Genomic DNA, 19,458 nt, shown 5'->3' on the forward strand with positions numbered 1-19,458 from the left:
ATTTAAACTTGACATTGCTTGTTCACTTGCACCATCTAGGTAAATTGAAATACTTTAAATAAGTATAAATAAATTTGTGGTACCTAGGTACTTACTAGTGACAGTAAAAAGTTAATTACCTACCACAAAATGAGGTGTATTACGCTCAACCTTGTGGTCTATTCAATTAACTTTGGTTTTACTAATTGAATTAAAATTTCCAAAATCGTTGTAAATTAATTCTTATAATATATCACTTCTTAATTGTTAAATTGTCATAAAAGGTATCATATAATTTACATATTTTATGTCACAACTAAAAAATACATCGTTTACTAACACATGTTTAATTGAGACTCATTAAGTCATTTATTTCGCTCAAAACTGATCTTTGACATATCCGGGAAACGTGAAACATCCATTACTATTTGGATAATCAAAATTAATGCTGCCACAAAAAAAGTAACGAAATGTTTTCAAGGACAAAGACTTAATAAAATTTCGATACTTTCAAATTGAATTCAAGCCAAAATGCAAAAATTTGATTGTTATGATTAGCTTTTCTTGCACAGCAATAAAACCAAGGTTTCATGTAACGTCATTCTCAATTTTATTAATTCAAGCACTAAATCAAGTGTTTACACACCTGTTGTACCTGAATTATTTTAATGTGTGTAGTACTCTTCCAATTTTAAAACGTTCAACAGTATTAAAATAAGGTAAAACTAAGTTCAATGTTTCCACGAGTTAGCAAATATTTACCGGAGAATTCAAGCAGCCGTGGTTGTAACACCAAAAGCCGGTTTAGCAAGTGAATTTAAAATGCATGCTATTGTAAAAACTTGCACTTGACTAATTAAAACCTAAGACTGATTCTACGACTAGTCTAAGATATTATTATTTGTTTTTAAGTTCTTAATGATTAACATAATATTTAAGCGATTTAGGAAAACTATTTGCCTAAGCACCGTTAGTCTGATCTATGTAAATTATTTGATATAATACTTACCTACCTTTTACTTAACTGTTTACAAAATACTAGTTTGCTCGATTTGGCATGCTTTAAGCTCTAAATATTTTTTAGCGTGACCATTTATCCTTAATACATATAATTAAGTAATTCGTGATAACTCCTTTTGTACTATTTTGTTGTCAACGTCTTCCCAGTTCTCTGAAATCTGTCTAAGAAGTATTTAGTCATTTTTCAATATAATTTGAATAATAATTAATAACTGGCTTCCTTGAACTTCTTCATTTTTTTCCTAATTACATAATTAACTACTTCTGTGAACACAAGGAAACACCAAAATGGTCAAATGTATTTTAGATACAACAATTTAAAACAACTGTTGGTCACGTTACGACAGGTATCCGGAAATTAATATGTTTTGTGTTATTATCAAAAGGTTACTAATGATTTTTCAGACATAAATATTTAGTTGTTCTTCAAGAATAAAAAACACATATGTCACAGATTACATGTAGAAAACGAAAATGTCAGTGAACCATTAAAGTAAAATTTTCTTGCATCTTCAAAATAACACTTCCGAATGTAATTTGGATCCAGTTCCTCAATCGTAAATAAAAGTTAACACTGTTTCAATCTTAAGCTGCGATGTTTTCGATCGTCCAGTGTTATAATTAATATCGTCAATATGAGAGAAATAGATACCTACGGGAATGTGAGATGTTTACAACATATCTATATAAAATGAAGAAAGTTGTTTTCTTCCTTATAATTTTCTCTAGAATTTTCGTATTATGAAAAAGGCATTTGACCTCAATCCGCACATATTTGTGTTTAATTGAAACAGAAAAACAACAGTATCTATAAAAACACAAATTACAAAAAAAAAATGAAATAATATGTTGAGACATATTTCCGCAATTTCCAGCTCTGAAGCAAAAACTAAATCATTTGAATGAAATCTCGTGAAATATGATAGGCCAGAAGTTACATGACTTCAATTTCCTTGTTTTCTATTAAATTTCTATTAAAATTTTACATTATTGAACCCAAATATTCGATTTAACAAACATAAACACCTGTAATGGTTGCAATTAAATACTGATGGATGGAGGCGAAGTCTAACGAGACGTATTTTTCTTAATCTCGACGTCATGATGACAATAAAAAAATACATTTTAAGTGTTGATTTAAACTTTCCACTAACATTTGAATCTTTATGTTTACAGCAGAACAATAACTATTTTTAACGAGGATGTGGTCCGAGAATTAACAAGAGTTAATGCATTCTTAAGAAGGCCATACCCGGATTCATTCAACAAGAAAACATTTTCCAAAATTTAAATTTCACTCAGCTTTTATTTATTTAACGTACTGCTTCGTCATAAAAATATGAAATAAATATTTTCTACTGCACTGATCTCGCTGGGAAAAAAAAACTTTTTTTCTATTAATTTATGTGTCCAATAAAAAAGAAAAAAACATTTAACCAAAAAATCACATGTGATGTTTTTTACATCAATGGATCGAAAATGCGAAATAAAATTATTCTGCAAAAATTTGACTTGAAAAAAATCGTTAGAATTTGATTAAAAGCCATTTTGATATTATTCATCGGGAATTTCAGTCTAATTTATGAGGGACAAGATTGAGTAGTAATAAATCTCCGCTACAAAAGGACCCATTACCTACCCCAACAACAGTAATGACTGCGGGAATTTTACAACTAGCGGCACGGTCCCATTGGGCGATTTTAAAGCCGAGGACCGGAATAAGCACACTAACGTGTTAAAAATGTTTTTATTAAAAAATTGTCAGATGTTCAAATTGATGACAATTCTGGTCTAAGCACAAACGAATTCTTCGTTTACAATTCTCATGAACCCTTGCCGCAAGATTTAAAGATTAACATTTCATTTGCAATAAACAGATAAAATAAATGGGAATCCGGTCCTGAAAAATTCTTACCAGCTGCCTCAACCTTCAGACACAACAATGATCGCGTGCCAATTTTACGACAAATGCAATAAATTTTTGAAAACCACCATCCTGATAGAGACCTTTTGTGGAAGTGATTTATAATTCCACCAAAATTCATGGGAAAAAAGTTGCGCTAATACCAAAACGCAAATTAAAAATCAACGACATATTTTTTCGAAAATTTAATTAAGCACTTTAAGCAAAAGTGAAAAAACACACCATACAAGTAAACATTTTAAAAATTGGTCAAAACGTTCTTCTATACAATAAAATCACATACGATTTTTTTTAGAATTTTGAATACATTATAAAGAGGTATAAAGTGGCTGAGTGTAAAACTTGACTCACTGTTTAGATTAAGTTTTCGCTAATATGCCGATTAGCAAATTAAATAATAAAGAATACGTTTTTTAAAGTTGAATGTACAGCGTAAGTCAAGTTTATTTTAAGAGTATTTCACATTTTCGATCTATTGATGTAAAAAAGAGCCAATGTGTTTTTTTGGTAAAATGATTTTTTTTATTGGACAAATATTTTTTTCCCTAGCGAGATGGGATATCAGTGCAGTGGAATATATTTATTTCATATTTTTTTCTCACTTCTAAGAAGGTAAGAAGTGTAAAGTGCCTGAGTGTAAAACTTGACGAACGCTGTATAATAATAATTAGGTTGTGACTACCGCACGAAAAAATGGTAGTTGAACGAGGATATTCCAAATTTGCTTTAATTGTCTATGTATTTGTGGGTAAATTTGTATTGTCCGTTTACTTTAGCACGTTTACGAACTTCTTAACTGCCTTTCAACAACGTTCGATGAATTATTAAAAATTCCACAAGAAATAATTGTCCAATATTGTGGGGTTTTCTGTGTTTTTTCTAAAGAACACAATTGCTTACCAATTAGCCAACTCCAATGCTAATAATAATTGGAAGGAATTTTTTGCCAAAGTTTTCCGAAAAGTGGTTCAAAAGTTCAAGTAACATTTATTTATCTTCTTGGGCCGTCTTCACGTTTCATGTAAAACTGTACAGTTAGTAGAGTGAGTGAAGAGGTTGATTTGATTCAGGACGCTGATAGCGAGTCAAGTACGTAGCGAAAATAAAAATTATCTGCCTGTAATGGTAAGTACCGCTTTCCGCCTTTGAGACGCGTAAGCCTTGATAATAACAACATTTTTTGATTGTTTCATAAAAACTGCCAAGTACATAAAGAAACTGCAGACATAAAAGCCACCAAAAGTTGCATTAAGTAATGCTGTGGTGTAAGTGTTGTCTATTTTCTACCATTTTATACAATGTTATACAAAGTAAGATTATTATGTCAATCACTTACTTAATCACCCATTCAGATCTCATCTAGTGCTGAAACTTTCTTCATATTTGATACCCGAAATTAGTGTATTGTAGTTCCCGGTTCTCATGCTCTGAACCATTTATATAATTTAGACGTTTACATAATACAAATTTCGAAATAAATACAAAGGATCAAGAATCAGGGATTGAATTTTTTGTCATTTCTATCCTAAGAAGCTGAAAACCGTTTCTTATGAAATATATTCTTCTAAGCAAACCACACCACAACAATGTGGTTTAGAATAGATGATTAAAACCCGAATATTTTTTTGTCAAATTTTTCAAATCATCTTACACCGAAATGTACTTCTTTGAAATTGAAGAATTTCTACCGAAAGTATTTTAATTACTGTATAACCTTGACGTCGCGAATTTTGTCAATTGTTTTTCTCATTTATTCATAAAACGATTTTGCATAATGTGTTTCCACATAAATTAGGAGATAGTTACAGTGATTTCAATATTAATTTTCAAGCCTTAAAGGTGTCTGAAATTAATTACGGCTTTTTTACTCGAAAGTTGCTTTTTTCGTCGTAAAAATAGATTTTGCATACTTTAAAAACGTAATTTAAAATTCACATACTTGGATAATTTTATGCAAATTAACTTCATTAGACTTAATTTGAATTCTAAGCGTCAAGTTGCCATTGTTATCAAATACTTTTATCAAGCTCAGCGAGTTCACATCCATCTTCCACTTTATGATTTCTTTAATTAATTTAAATGTTCTTGCTCGTCCAACATTACAAGTGTTGTTATTTTGTTTTTATTTCAATCACTGACACATTTTAATTATAACAGAGCAAATCACGGAAAAATTACGTTCTCTAACAACAGTCGTAACTGGAAAAACATTCAGCAGGAACAAAATGTGTAATACTAATTAAGTAATTAAGTACAAAATAAGTCATTTTTGATAACATATTTCTTGCATTTTTAGTTCATTTATTAATCTTAAATATTTTGTTTTTTATGAACTTGTTCTGTTATCAACTTACTATTATAATGACTTCAAAAATATGAATTCTTGTGTTAACTATCAATTAAAAAATATCATTCTGAAAATGCCTTTTAATATAAAATCTTCAAAATGCGTGTTCTAAGAAACAAGACAAAGATCTGTTGCAAATCTTATAAACTCAAATAAAAGTTAGAGATATTACAGGTTTTTTAAGAAAATCTTTAGAAGCATGAAAAATAATAATAGGTAATGTAGCTTTATTTTATTTTATTTTATTTTATACTTTATATTTGTTGCATTTCATTTATACCACCATTCAGTAAAAAAATATTACCTACTTTTCGAAACGAATAAAAGACATTAAACTGAATAAAAAGTTCTTCTGATAAAAAATTGTTTGAGTCATTTTTTTAAGTGCTTGGTGCTTCAGAACATATTTTTTTATTTTAGTTAGCAGAAGCCACAGTTGTTGCAACACTAAAGAGATACCTGTTAAAAAAATCGCCAGTTAATGTCATACATTGTACAAAAATTTTAAAAACTTAAATATTCAGCAGTAAATTAAATTCGACATCATAGAAAAGAAAAGAGCACCAGTCGATACTATTCTTAAGAAAAAGCAATTAGAAAATATATATTAACAATTAAATGAAAAAAAATCTGACTTTCTTTTTGTTCTTAACTGAACGTATTTTATCACCATTTGGGAGTTTATCCGACACTTGCAATAATACGTTCAACATATAGTTTGCAAAAATTTAAAAAAAGTTTACGCTAAACTATGTTGACATGTATGGAAGAATAGGAATCGTTAAAAGTATAAAAAAATGTTGCCTTTTTACTTTTTAATAAAATAGAAGTAGGTATTCTTGTTGTGATCCACCATTGAGAAATTGCTAAACTCAATACAATTTTTAGCCTTTATAAGTTTTTAGGTTTTGAACTAGATTTTTTATCTTCTTTTTGTTGTTTTATTCTCTTTCATTACAAGTTTTAATAATTTACAAATTTTTAAAAATTTCTTGTTAAACACTGTTTACATAGAAGATCAAGAATAGTCCCAAATGTTGATTCTGTCTTAATGTTGACTTCCTAATAAAATTAAAGTCTTCCATGTCCAACCGTTGAAAAAATGTTTTTTTTAATAACCATTTTCTAATTGTTGGTATTTAAGAAGTTTCTAGATTTTTTGGTTAGATGGTTTAATTTTTTCCTGCTTTTTTATTTTTTTATAAAATTTGCAAGTTTTGAAAAATGTTCTCGCTATGCTCTGTTTAACTCTGATTATTTTTTAACATTTGTGTTGCATTTTTTACCTATAATAAAATTAGAATAATCCGAGATCTTCGCGTATACTGTCGAAAATCTTTCACAAATTCTTACTTTATAGCTTTAATAAAAAAGTCAAAATTTTTGATTATTTTTTTTAGTTTTGTATTCACTTTTCTTACAGTTTTCTATAAGTTTTAAAAATATTCTTGCTAGTCTCTGAAAATAGAAATTAAAGAATATACACCATCACTTAAAGTTAGAAACTGTTTTTATTTTATACTAAACTTACTTTTATTTTAAGCTTTTAATTTTTTTAGAATTTGTGACGACATTTTTTCATTTACTTTTTGATTTATTTTCTATTTTTTTAATTTTTAATAATTTGTCTTGAAAATCCCGTTTAACGTATTGTAGGTAATTCGTTTATTAACCGGCTAATAATAATCTTAACAATTAACACAATAAACAATGTTGTTTTTTCTTTGAGTCACTCTTATAAACAAAGTTATTCGTTAAATAACCATTAAATATCACCTATGCAAAATTTACAATACTTGCAGTTTTTGACAATTTTATAAAATAATGCAAAAAAATGGCTTAAATGTTTCCACTTCCTTTTATTCTGGATCAACAAATAGCTACTCGTATCTTCCTCGAGTAAGTTGTTGCTTCTTGACGTTGGAAAAAAGCAAACCTGCTTCAAAGGTTGGCACATTAAAAAAATCGGTGCGTTTAAATCGCTTACTCAGAGCCTATAATCTAGCTCAGAAATTCCTAATATGCTAATTGGCCCCCATCCAACCCCACTTGCCAAAAGCCGAGTGCAGTGCAAACGCATCTGTGGCCCGAAGGCCGCAATCCTTCCCCTGTTGGCTTCGCCGAAAGAAGTAGCGACCTCGCTCTCCTCACACTGTACAAGTTTCTTGCAGGAGACGATTTGGAATCAGTAGTGTGCACCGAACCACTCGAGCAATTCCATTAGAAAGACCAGTGTCGGGGTGTCATCATGATCCCTCTAATTGCCATTGCCGGAATACTCGCAGTGTCAGCAGCTCCTGCTGAATTCTACGAGAGCAGATACGACCACCTCGATGTCGAAAGCATCCTCAACAACCGAAGAATGGTCAACTACTACGCCGCTTGCCTGCTGTCTAAAGGACCTTGTCCGCCACAAGGGGTGGACCTCAAAAGTAAGTCGTTTCCGAATTTTTCAGTGGCATTTCCGCTCATTTTATTATTGTTATGTAAGTGACATGTGTTGGCGCTAAGTGGGTATTTCCTAAAATTTCGATAGTGAAAGTTCATAAATTATACCAAAAGACGTGTAGTTTACACCTCGCTTCGACAACAATGTCTGATAGGATCTAGACCTTTCACTAAGATCGCCTGAAAAAATATCGTGAAGGTTGTTTTGATACGTTACAACTATATTTATCGTTTTTATTAAATGCAGTAGTGCTTTATCCGTCTATTTATCATTCTAAGGATGAACAATACTTTCAAAAACTGCAAATAAAAGTAGGTCTGCAACAGCCATTCAAGAATTTATGTTAATGCGATTTTTAACTCCTACGTAGACGGTTGATAGATCTCAGAGATTGCATTAGCAGTTCTTTTCTTGGTCAAATATCGTTATTATGTCACATAATTAACATTTTTGTGGTGTCCAGGCAACATAATTTAATTTTTTTATAACTTTTATTTAATTGTTGACATAATGAAGCACATTAAAACAGTAGATAAGATTGCCGAAATGTTGCCAAATTTTTAAAACTAATGTGTTATTGAGTTATCACTGATTTTATTTACAGCGCTCTTCCAAGGCGTAAGAGCAGAATTAAAATTGTAAAGGCCAAGGTTAAGTTTATGATAAATGCTTTGATTTAAGTTATTAGATATTTCTAATCTGGTGGTAACTGAATTAATAAAAGAATTAACAAAATGGTGCCGTTAAAAATGCAAGACAATATTGCCACAAAATATATCAAACATTTTTTTTAAATAAGTATTGTCTTCATTCGTGTCTGACACTTAAAAATAAAATTAGCTGTAAAAAAACATTCTCAACAGCCTTCTAATTTTTTGTGTGTTTATAAGTAAATAATAATTAATTCTAAAGTTTTTATTTAATTTGGTTACAGACTCCCGAAAAACAAAGAAAAAATCAATTAAATTAATAACTAATTAATCATTAAATTAGGTATACATTCTTAGCCGAATTTTCAATAATTTGCATTGCCGTTACTTACGTCTTATCAATGACTAGTTTCAAAACTTGTTTTCGGTTGAAAAAATTCGCTGCTCTACTAAAAAACCACTTTTTTTGACAGTAACAATTTCTTTTATAAAATTCTTAAATTTTGATTTTTTTAAGCAAACCATTATAGTTTAAATTTTTGCTTTAAACGAAAAAAAGAGTAACAGTTTAGTGGTTATCTTGATTATTACTATTAATTTACTGTAATATGTTTTTTTAATAAATTGATCGAAATCGTCTTTGAGTTACAAGCTTGAATGAAAGATCCATATTTTACCAGTACTTATTATTTTTTTATGTAATTAAAACCTAATTACATTTTGACCATAGGTAGTTTACTTGAATGACTTTGTAAAAAAATAAAAACGGAATTTTTCTGTGACACTTTTTTTTGATTATATGTTGTAACAAAAAATTTGCGTTTCCTATTATTAAGGAAAAATAAATGTCATATTTTTAGTCTAACTGCATAAAGTTTTATACAGTTAGAGTTCAGTTACCGACAGCTATATGCACAGATAATCGAAGATATCAAGAAATTTTTTCAGCAATTGTTTTTAGTTACTTATCAATTTTATAAAAAATTCAGATTATTTAAACAATTTGTGGAAGTAATTATTGTTAATTGGTTTATTGTTTATCACATTTGAAAAACTGGCTATAATCACAATGAATGTGCCAAGACCTACAATTCTTGCAGCTGGATTAGTGCATTATTTAACATTTCTTAAGAATGAGTCACTTTGGAGGCCAACACTTGATCACAATTTATACCTCTTTTATCAGAAATTTTATGTGTTTTGAACAACCGAAATAAAACCTTCTTCACTAATGAAATTTCGCTGTTGTGTTAACATAATTCAATAACAAACATAGCATAATTTACAATTATTAGCAGCATAATTAGCATAATTAATCAGGTACTAAGAAATAAAACTTAATATGAAAGAGATTTTTGAAAGTTGTACTTTTGCCGAGATAAAATTTCTCCAATGAAACAAGTAGCGCGACCTGATAAAAATAAAGTGACACTGGAACAATTTTAATTCGATTTCACTTCAATCTCAAGGATACCTTTCCTTAATTGCACGGTTCTAAAAACACAACTTACACAAAATTTTACCAAAGCGATGCAGGTTTTGTGATTCTGTATAAATTAGCATGATTGTTGTGACTCCGAGACAGCTAAGGTCACACGAATTATTGGCCAAGGAGGAATCCACCTCGCAGACAATAAATAAAAACAAAACTATAATTATACGAATTTGCACATGTGGAAAAGTCTTTGTTACTTAAATCGTAATTATGGCGCATCCACCATTTTTCCACCTTAATACGTTTAACACCTAATTTAAAGGTATCATCACCACCAAAATTTTACAAAGGTTTTGTCAGTTTAATTACTTCATTGTATACAAATTTTGGTGAGTAAAAAAAGTTCAAAGTAAATAACAGTTGACGCATTTAAATTAATTAATATTCAGAACAGCTTGTTTGGAACTAAACAAAGCAAATTACAATGATTTAAATAATTTGCCAGTATATCTCAAACTTTGCTAATAAACACAATAAATAATTCAAGAGCATACAAATTGAAATACAAGTGTGAACCAACAATTTCCTTACACAACACACTGACATGATTCAAATAACTTATCATCAAAGTCGGTCATTTGAATGCAGAAATTAAATCGATAGAAAAAACCACGCAACACGAACAATAAAGTTGGCAATCGTGGAGACATTGCGCCAACAATAATAACAACAAATTAGCTAATTTCACAGCGATTGACATTTTTCCCATCAAAACGCCACTTCCTGATGCAACCACGAATATAATTGCATGGAAAACACTCGCCAGTACCGTCCACTTTGAATAATGCAACAGCAAAACCCGCTTGTCATAACTATTTTTAAAGATACAATAACTGCACAGTGGGCAAAAAACGAGATTAAGTATCAAGAACGGTAAGGAGATATTACCGAGCAAAGACAATTGTTTACTACATGATAATTTTATCGTCTAGAAAAATTTTAAATTAATTTGATAATTTCGCATAGGTATATTTTAAGGGGTGATAGTAAAGCTCAAAAGAAATCAAAATAACACAACTTACCTATTCTGAATGTTTATACAATGTGTTCAAAAAAAATGGTTTTTCATCAAGTCACCTATGAAATTTGAGCGTAATATGCCGCTTAATTTAAATTGTGAATGCCGTCAAAGTGACACATTAGTCAAAATAATGTAAAAAGGCTTCGAATCTAAAAGTGTACCTACACAACAACAAACACTATTTAAATATAAAACACAAATGAAGACAATCCCTTCACTTGAAAGCAAAAAAGTGAGTAAAAAGCCAATTCAAAAATTTGACAGTACTCATACTACAATAGTCATTTAAATGAAGCGGCACACTGAATTTGAATTCCATAGTTGACTTGATGAACAACCATTTTTGAACACATTGTAGTTTCTGAGATATAGAGAATTTTAGTTAGCAAATAAATAATTTAAATTTACGGAGCAGCTTCAAACATTACCAAGGAAAATTATAAAAAATATGATCCTTGTGGTTAGGTCTTCAAAATCTGTTACACTGCATTAAAGAAATTGAGCTAAAATTAGCAAAAACAGTCACAGAAAAAAGTATTCTTACATAAAAAAATTAAAAAGGTAAATATAATTTTTTTGTCGAAAATACTACGAGATTTTCAACAAATTTAAAAAATTCTAGATTAATTCCAATAATTCCAAATTAATTTCTGTAGTTAAGAAAATAAATTCCAACTCAATTTTCATAATTTTAAATATTAGTTCTAAGAAATTAAACGTAACTTAAAATTCCCATTTTAAGTAATCTTGGATCATAAAAAAGAAAAGAATTTCAGTACTTCCAGAAAAATTCTCGTAATTAACTCCCGTAATTCCCACTCAATTATCGTAATGCCAAAATAACTCCTGTAATTCCTAACTAATTCCAGTAGTTTTAAGAAGCCCAACTAATATTCGTTCCAAGTATTCTGAATAATTCCAAAAAGAATTTCAGTCATCCCGGAAAATTCTAGTATCATTTACAAATAATTCCATTAATTCCAAAACAGTTTTTCCGGTTAAAGAGATACGGTAATGTTCGGGAACATTTATCAAGAAACACGTTATGCCAAACAATTTTAATTGCATATTATTTTTGTAATGCTATTTAACTAACGGCGAGTTCGGAGCTGAATCTAGGAACTCAAAGGTCGCGAATGGTTGAGAAAATATGTCAAGACAATAAATGTTTGCGCCTTTCTGTCTCAACTCTTTTCCTCTTTCTAAACGTTACTTAAAGTTTAAGTTGGTTTTGCAGTGCGTAAGAATTGTTGTTGCTAACAACCATACTCCCATTTATTTGTGTTTTACATTTATGTTTATGTTTTTCTTATTTTGCTTATTTGTAACCATTATTCAAAATACATATTATAAAAAGTAGATTGGGAATTATCGACAAGTCTATTATGACTGCAACTCTGTCTTTAAATTGGCTGACCTCGCTACATAGCCGAGGGTCCTACATTCAAATAAATATTTTTTCGTTTTATTGGCAGGCCTAGCTCAGACCTTTTTGGTTTTGTCAAAAAAATCTAGAAACACCGGCCACAAATTCATATTATTAATTTCAAATTAATATGTTCACAATAGTTCACAAACAATTTCAGCAAATCCAAAGTTAACGGATCTTCGTTAAACACTGATTAGTAACTTCTTGGACTTTGATACTTTGACAGATGAAGAGGTTATAAATAAAACAGAGTCTATATTGAATATTTAATTTAATAACTATTTAATAACTTTTCAGTGGAAAATTTTCATTTCTTTTTTTTCAGAATATAAGAGCATGTCTAAAAAAATATTTATTGCTTTATTATTACTGGTCATTTTAAACGGATATTTTGTGCAGGGGTGCTCCCAGAGGCTCTCCAGACCAACTGCGCCAAATGCACCGAAAAGCAGCGGACAGCAGCCTACCGCTCCATCAAGCGCCTGAAAAAAGAATATCCGAAGATCTGGGAGCAGTTGCGCGCAGTTTGGGACCCCGATGATGTCTTCATCCGTAAATTTGAAACCAGTTTTGAATCTGGAAAACCTTCTGGTGTTATTAGTACCAACACTTCTCCTCCAAGTCCAATTCTGTCAAATCGTTTTGGAGAGAACGAAGAAGCGGACGCTGCTAGCAACGTCATCTCTTCGACACCCCTTCCCCCCACCACTAGCACTACTACTCGCACTACTCTAACCACTAAATTTACTACTAAACCTAGTACTAAACCTACTAACAAACCTGTTGTTGTAACAAAACCGCCACAAGCGCCACCGTTTGCGACCGTTGGGGCTAATCTGCAAGCCACGGTGAGTTTTGGTACTAACTTAGTTGGAGGTATTGTGCGTAGCTTAGGTACTCTGGGTTCGAGAGTGGTCGAGTCGGGTACTAAACTGGCCAATATGGTTATTTCAGCAGCTATAAGGCCTTAAATGTTTACTACTTTGTAGATATAGGTTTGTGTTTGTGTGTCACTAATCCACCATCACCCTTTTAGGTCACATTCATGGCGGCACTAAAAAACATTGTTATCCAGTTGTGCCAACACAAACTGGAGGTTATTAACAGCATACTATCTGGGAGATAAGACTTCTAAGCTTAACACTGAAGAGTGAGAAGAAGGATGTCCTTTGTTGTCTGTTATTCTGTCATTGTCTCATTAGCTAGGACTATTAGAGTCATGCCATTTCAACCGTCATCTTTCAGATAGACTGATTTTTTAATAGGGGTCTGAATTGGCTGTGTCAAATGAAGACGTTACTTAGTCAAGGTTTTGACTCCATGGCCGCCATTTAAATTTAATTCGAAAGTCAAAGATTCAGTTATCAGGTTATCTAGTCGTACCCATAATTGGCTTATTGCACAAAAATGCAAACCAAGGTCTAATAACGCATCCAAATCCTAATAAAGCTTTTGTGAAACTAACAAAATCTAAATTGCCCCCAAAAATTATTTATTTATGAAGCCTGATACTCAGTTTTGCGAAAAACCGATCTAACTCTTAAGTCATGTGATATTCTTTAATGTAATGTTAATTTTAGCAGTAAATTGTATAGTTATTAGTGAAATAAAAAACAAAATATGACTGCGTCGTTTCTTTCCTACAAATTGCTCTTCCATGAACATCGAAAAAATCATCGATCAAATAAATCAAAATTTGAACAGCGCATTAATAACAGTAATTATAAACAGGTATTGACATTAGGAAAGTTCCAGCACCCCTGGACCAAATCTGATCGTGCTTATTGAGTTTTAATCGAGACTAGTGGACCTTGAAATGTAAATTTAAGCCCGAAAATTGAATTTAATGAGCAGATTAGTAAGTGAAAAAAGAAGACGGACGCATGGGAACAGACAATTTCAAAATAAATGAATGAGAGGTTTGCCAGCTTTTATTATGTGCGAAAGGAAAATCCAGGTTAAACGGTGCAGATCAATTATAAAGATTTATTTCATAAAAGAAGTTGGTATTTCGTGGGAAGTGTTGCGTTACGTAATTTGGAACAATAACAAAATATCAGGTATGCAGTTCTGAGAAACTGCGCCTGAATTTTTTTTTCCAAAAAGAAACAAACATAAAATTGTCTTTGAATAATTTGGTCAGTTATCTTAAGAGTTGGAGAGCACTTTTTTATTAAATTGGAATCCCTTCGGAAATTCTTTCTGTGAATACTATTTACTTGAGCCAGTTATACAGTATAAGTACATACAAATAAGAGTTTTTCTTCAAAAGGTATTAAAGGTATTAACTGACTCTTTTGTTAATAGGCGTTTAATAAAAGTAATAGATTCCACAAATGTACCTACTCTCCATACGACATTCATTTATATCCATTATTATTAATAGTTCTCATTTACAAATTTCTTGTATTAAAATATTTAAGACATTGTGTCTGAATTTTTGCAATTATAATCAAAGAGCCCGCAGATTTATTATAATTGATACAAATTAGAGATCGCCAACCCAAACTGTTATCAAATAGTTTTAATAACAAATCTTAAGAATTTTAATGTGAGTCCTTATGCTATTAATTTTACCAGATTGTGCCTTAGGATCACATGTACTTTATATTTGTACAGGTTTACAATTGTATTTTTCAATATCTAATTTTTTTTGAAGTCTTCTTAACACTTTGACTGATTAAGCAATTAAAAAGTGTTACTTTAGCCATAAAAAATTCAGTAGTCTAGAACAAACTCTACTGAATATTTAATCAATTTGCAGAATATTAATTACACATGTGTCTAGTCACGAATACAAAATTTATACCGCTCAAGTTTTTTTATTTTAATTATAGTTTATTTGTGGAAGGTTTTATTACATATAGTATTGCCCGTCAAAGCATATTTTGACCATGCTTTGCAAAGAAAATAACTCACATCACAATCTATCAAGGATAAACAATAAAACTTATCAAAACAAACATTCCATCATTCGTTACAAAAAATTCATTATTTTTTGATTATGCAATTTGTAAGTACGAAAAAATTGGAGTTCCCCAATATAATTAATTGAAATTATCGTAATTATGCACAATAAAGTTTTAGAAAAACCATTCTGTTAAACTTTACGTAGAACTAAACTATTATGCAATTCCAATTTTTAAAATTCATAAATCTTTAGTAAACACGGGGAATGGGAAATTCAGCATGAGAATGTGTGAAACATAGCTAAGGAGCATACCTTTAGTAAGTGAAATCTTAAAATATGCATAAATGTTTAAAACTATTTCCGAATGTCAGACGCACCTTATAATTTAGCAAGTTTTTTTCACGCTTAAACTATACAACTGGTTTAGATCACTGATGTGAGATCAATAAACTAAAAATTTTAATCATACTACATAGCACCTACAAGCTTCTTTTAATTAAAAATGTTTCATACAACAGTAGACACAGAAAAACCTTCAAAAAAACGTTTTTTTTCATTCCTATCATGTCTCAGATTCTAAATCTAAAATCTAGAAGAATGTATTTTAAGCACCAATGTCTTACAGAACACGATGTTTTCTTCTTTATTTACCCATGTGTTAAAAGAAATAGTCCAAGTCTGGTGTACTTGTTGGATTTTTTCTAGAATTTTCAATAAAGTGGGGGTTCTGTTCATATAAAAATATTGGTAATATTTTTAATATTACCAGTATTAATATTTTCAGTGCAGGGTTTCGACAGATTTTTTTATTTAAACTTGAGTCGTAGATGAATGTTTTAATTTCATGTTAGGTACAATTATTATAATTATTAATGGTGTACGAAAATTTGTCTGGTAATAACTTTTACTTTTAGAAGAACGGAGATTTTTGAACGAACTGTATAAAAATTTGATTGTTTACTGATGATCTCAAAATAGTCAACTCGAAGCACGCACACGCATAATAATGTATTCTAAACCCTAAATTTGTTTACCATAGAATTCTAAATAATGGTTTCTTTTGTGTTTTATAAACACGACTTAAAATGGAAACTTTAGAGACAGTTTTATCTCCTTTTTTGTAAATTCACAAAACAAGTTTTTTAAGAGCCTGTTCCCCTGTTAGTTTTATTCCATGTTAAAATCTACCAAAAAAAGTTCACAAAACTGAATCCTTGCAATCCTTTTAAAAGTTTTATTTGATATAAAAAATGATACCTATCTATCTATCAACTATTTTGTAATTTGTTAACGAATTAATGAATCAATCTTTGATAACAATGATAACACTGGTTTACAGAATTTTACTTTCTGTTTGTTACCGCAAAAACATTTGATTTTATATACTTTTGGGGTGTACGCGGAAGGTGCTAATATGAGTTACCTACAGGATGTTCCGTTTTTATTGTTACAAATTTAAACGGGTGATAGAATATTCAATTTTAAGACAAACATTTTCTATAAACACTCCCTGAAAGGGGTGCTTCTGTTGTTGAGTTTTTTGAATTTTTTTTTTTTTAATTTTAAAATTTGGTACAGTTAATAATCTTTATAAGCCTAATCGAATTCGAGGATCAAATGTAGAAAATTTTAATCAAGCGCGTCTCAAACTGGAGGAGTGTAGGGTAAAAACTATCCAAACCATTTTGACTTCAGTTTTTTGACACTTTTAGAAACGAAATTATATATGCCATGGTTTTTTACACAAAAATGGTCTCTTGTGTTGTTTCGATACAACTCACTGTTTTTGAGTAAAATTAACTTGAAGGTTGTCTAACAGACTAACAGATTTTAATTTGGTTCTGGACATCCTTCCTGATTTTCATGCGGTTTATGGTCTGTAACATAAATTTTAAATCGATTTTACTCAAAAACGGTAACTTGTATCGAAACAACACAAGAGATCATTTTTGTGTAAAAATCTATGGAATTTACAATTTTGTTACCAAAAGTGTCAAAAAACTGAAGCCTGAATTGTTAAGAGCATTTTATACCCCACTTTCCTCCAATTTGGAACGCCCTTGATTAAATTTTTTTATATTTACTTCTCGAATTCGATTAGGCGTAAAAAGATTTCTAACTGAACCAATTTTTGTAATTTTATCTATAATTGTTTCTGAAATATTGAGAAAAACTTACCAAAAGAAGCACTCCTTTCAGGGGGTGTAGCTCCCTTACAAAGTATTTTTCGATACATGTTTAAAAGAAACTTTTGTTTTAAAACTGAATGTTCTATTACCTTTTTTAAATTTGTAACAATAAAAACGGAACACCATCTACAGGCTGTCTCAGCTAAGACTTTCGAGTTTAATATCTCAGTTATTTGTCAACTGATTGTTATGAAATTTAAAATGCACAAATTTTAGGAGGTGGTTTTTCAATTAGGGACAAAAAAATGACATCAAGTTAAAAAGTGAAATTTTGAAACACATTTATTTTATTTAAAATTAAGCCAAATTACCGTTGGATCATTAAACCCCGAAAAATAAATAGCCACACAAAAAATTAATCTAATCGCTCGGCTGATCCAAGAAAAAAATTAAATTTTCTTGTTAAAAACTTATTAAAAAATATTGTTTTTTAACTTTGTATGGGTGAGAGATAATTGTGAAATGTCCCTTGCATGACAGTTACGTTTCTGCGAGTAGGATTAACCAAAATTCAATAGTAGTGCTCATTTGTCTCATAGAGATCTACGATTTTGCATCTGTACCCACATTTAACAGTTTGTTTCTCATTTTTCTCGCAAAACAGATGTCTTCCACGAACGAGTTTTTTCTAACCATTTTTCACTGAAGATCAATTTCTTAATATAAGTCTAAAAAGGCTTAACATTTTAAAAAGGCATGTAAAAATTACGATTTTAAGACTTGAGTTGTTGCATTAATTAGATTTTAATCTGTATCTTTTAAAATATCTGCAGTTTAAATTTCATAAACATCCGTTGACAAATATCTGAGACATTAGGCTTGAAAGTCTTAGCTGAGACACCGTGTATATTTCAAAAACTGGAGCTGGTAGGAAAAATCTGTTGGTTGTTTTAAAAGCAGCGTTCAACAGTTACTCAACAACAGCAAAAAAATCAGAAGTAAATGACTAAAAAAGCTATGTGCATTTTTCTAAAAAAATGCTAATACGTATTATGTGTTAATATTATCAGCATCCAACAGTCATTCAACGACAGTAGAAAAATCGGAGACAACAATTAAGTAAATGACTAAAAGTTGCGTTTTTTTTTTTTAAAATACTAACTTGCGTTAACTATATCTCAAAAACTAGAACTGATAGAAAAAATCTTAAGAACAACACAAAAATCGAAGGCAACACATATGCTGTAAATAGTGAAATTGGTACCGATAAAAATGCACTATGTATATTAATGAAAGTACAGATTGATTAATGATAAGGAATGATACGTCCCTAACGTGCCATAAACTCAAAATATTTCAAAGTAATGTATTTGACATTAAGTTAAGAATTTTTTCAGCAACAACAAATCTACTTTTACCTGAACATCAAACACAAATTACATTTTTCAAACCTGTTTCACTGATAATATAACCAATTACTTTGAGAATTCCGTTTTCGAACATTGAACAGAATTTTCTAAAGGGAATGTTTCCAAATAAACAAGAAGATTTTTGTACGTAGGTATTGTTGGCACATTTAGTTAAAAAATTACTTCAAGGCTTAAACTGATAATATCTGAACTTCCACAAAACATCTAAAACTAAGTAGGTATCTATATTAAAATTCATCTCACTCTTCACTATTTTTTAAGTAAATAAAGTATCATGCATTCATAATTATGTGAAAAAACGTGATTTAAATAAATAACTTCATATTATGTACAGCGTGTCCCACTGAACACTTCCTCGGTCAGTCCTAAACACAGCTTCCAAAACAAATGAAAACGAAATGACCGCCCATGTCCAAGAGGCACGTCCGTTCCTCGAATCAAATTAATTTTGAATATTAACAGTCACAGCCCGTATTTATGGTTTCTTATTATATAAATTCTTGGTAGCCATCTATGGTGACAAGGTTATAAATTCAACACTCTCGCTTCCGATTATGTAGGTCAATAAACGATATAATCAACGAAATGCAATAATATTTCCCATTCGAATCACGTGTCAACTGTTACTTTCCTCTAACCCCCTTTTAAACTTCACTGCTTATAAGATGGATGTA

General features: G+C 30.3%; 1 protein-coding gene across 2 annotated transcripts; it reads left to right on the forward strand.

Moving 5' to 3' along the window:
• Positions 1 to 7,377: 7,377 nt before the first annotated feature.
• Csp6 (chemosensory protein 6) lies at positions 7,378 to 13,938 on the forward strand. 2 transcript variants are annotated; one of them, XM_008195554.3, is made up of 3 exons: positions 7,378 to 7,702; positions 12,714 to 13,162; positions 13,351 to 13,938. In XM_008195554.3, the coding sequence occupies exons 1-3, from the start codon at positions 7,519 to 7,521 to the stop codon at positions 13,438 to 13,440; spliced, it is 723 nt and encodes a 240-aa protein (XP_008193776.1). In that variant the 5' UTR covers positions 7,378 to 7,518; the 3' UTR covers positions 13,441 to 13,938. The 2 variants fall into 2 exon arrangements, with proteins under 2 accessions (XP_008193776.1, NP_001039288.1); NM_001045823.1 differs by lacking the exon at positions 13,351 to 13,938 and having other exon boundaries at positions 7,519 to 7,702; positions 12,714 to 13,285.
• The last annotated feature ends 5,520 nt before the right edge of the window (positions 13,939 to 19,458 follow it).

The sequence above is a fragment of the Tribolium castaneum genome, chromosome 3 (assembly GCF_031307605.1).
Source record: "Tribolium castaneum strain GA2 chromosome 3, icTriCast1.1, whole genome shotgun sequence".
NCBI classification, from domain to species: domain Eukaryota; kingdom Metazoa; phylum Arthropoda; class Insecta; order Coleoptera; family Tenebrionidae; genus Tribolium; species Tribolium castaneum.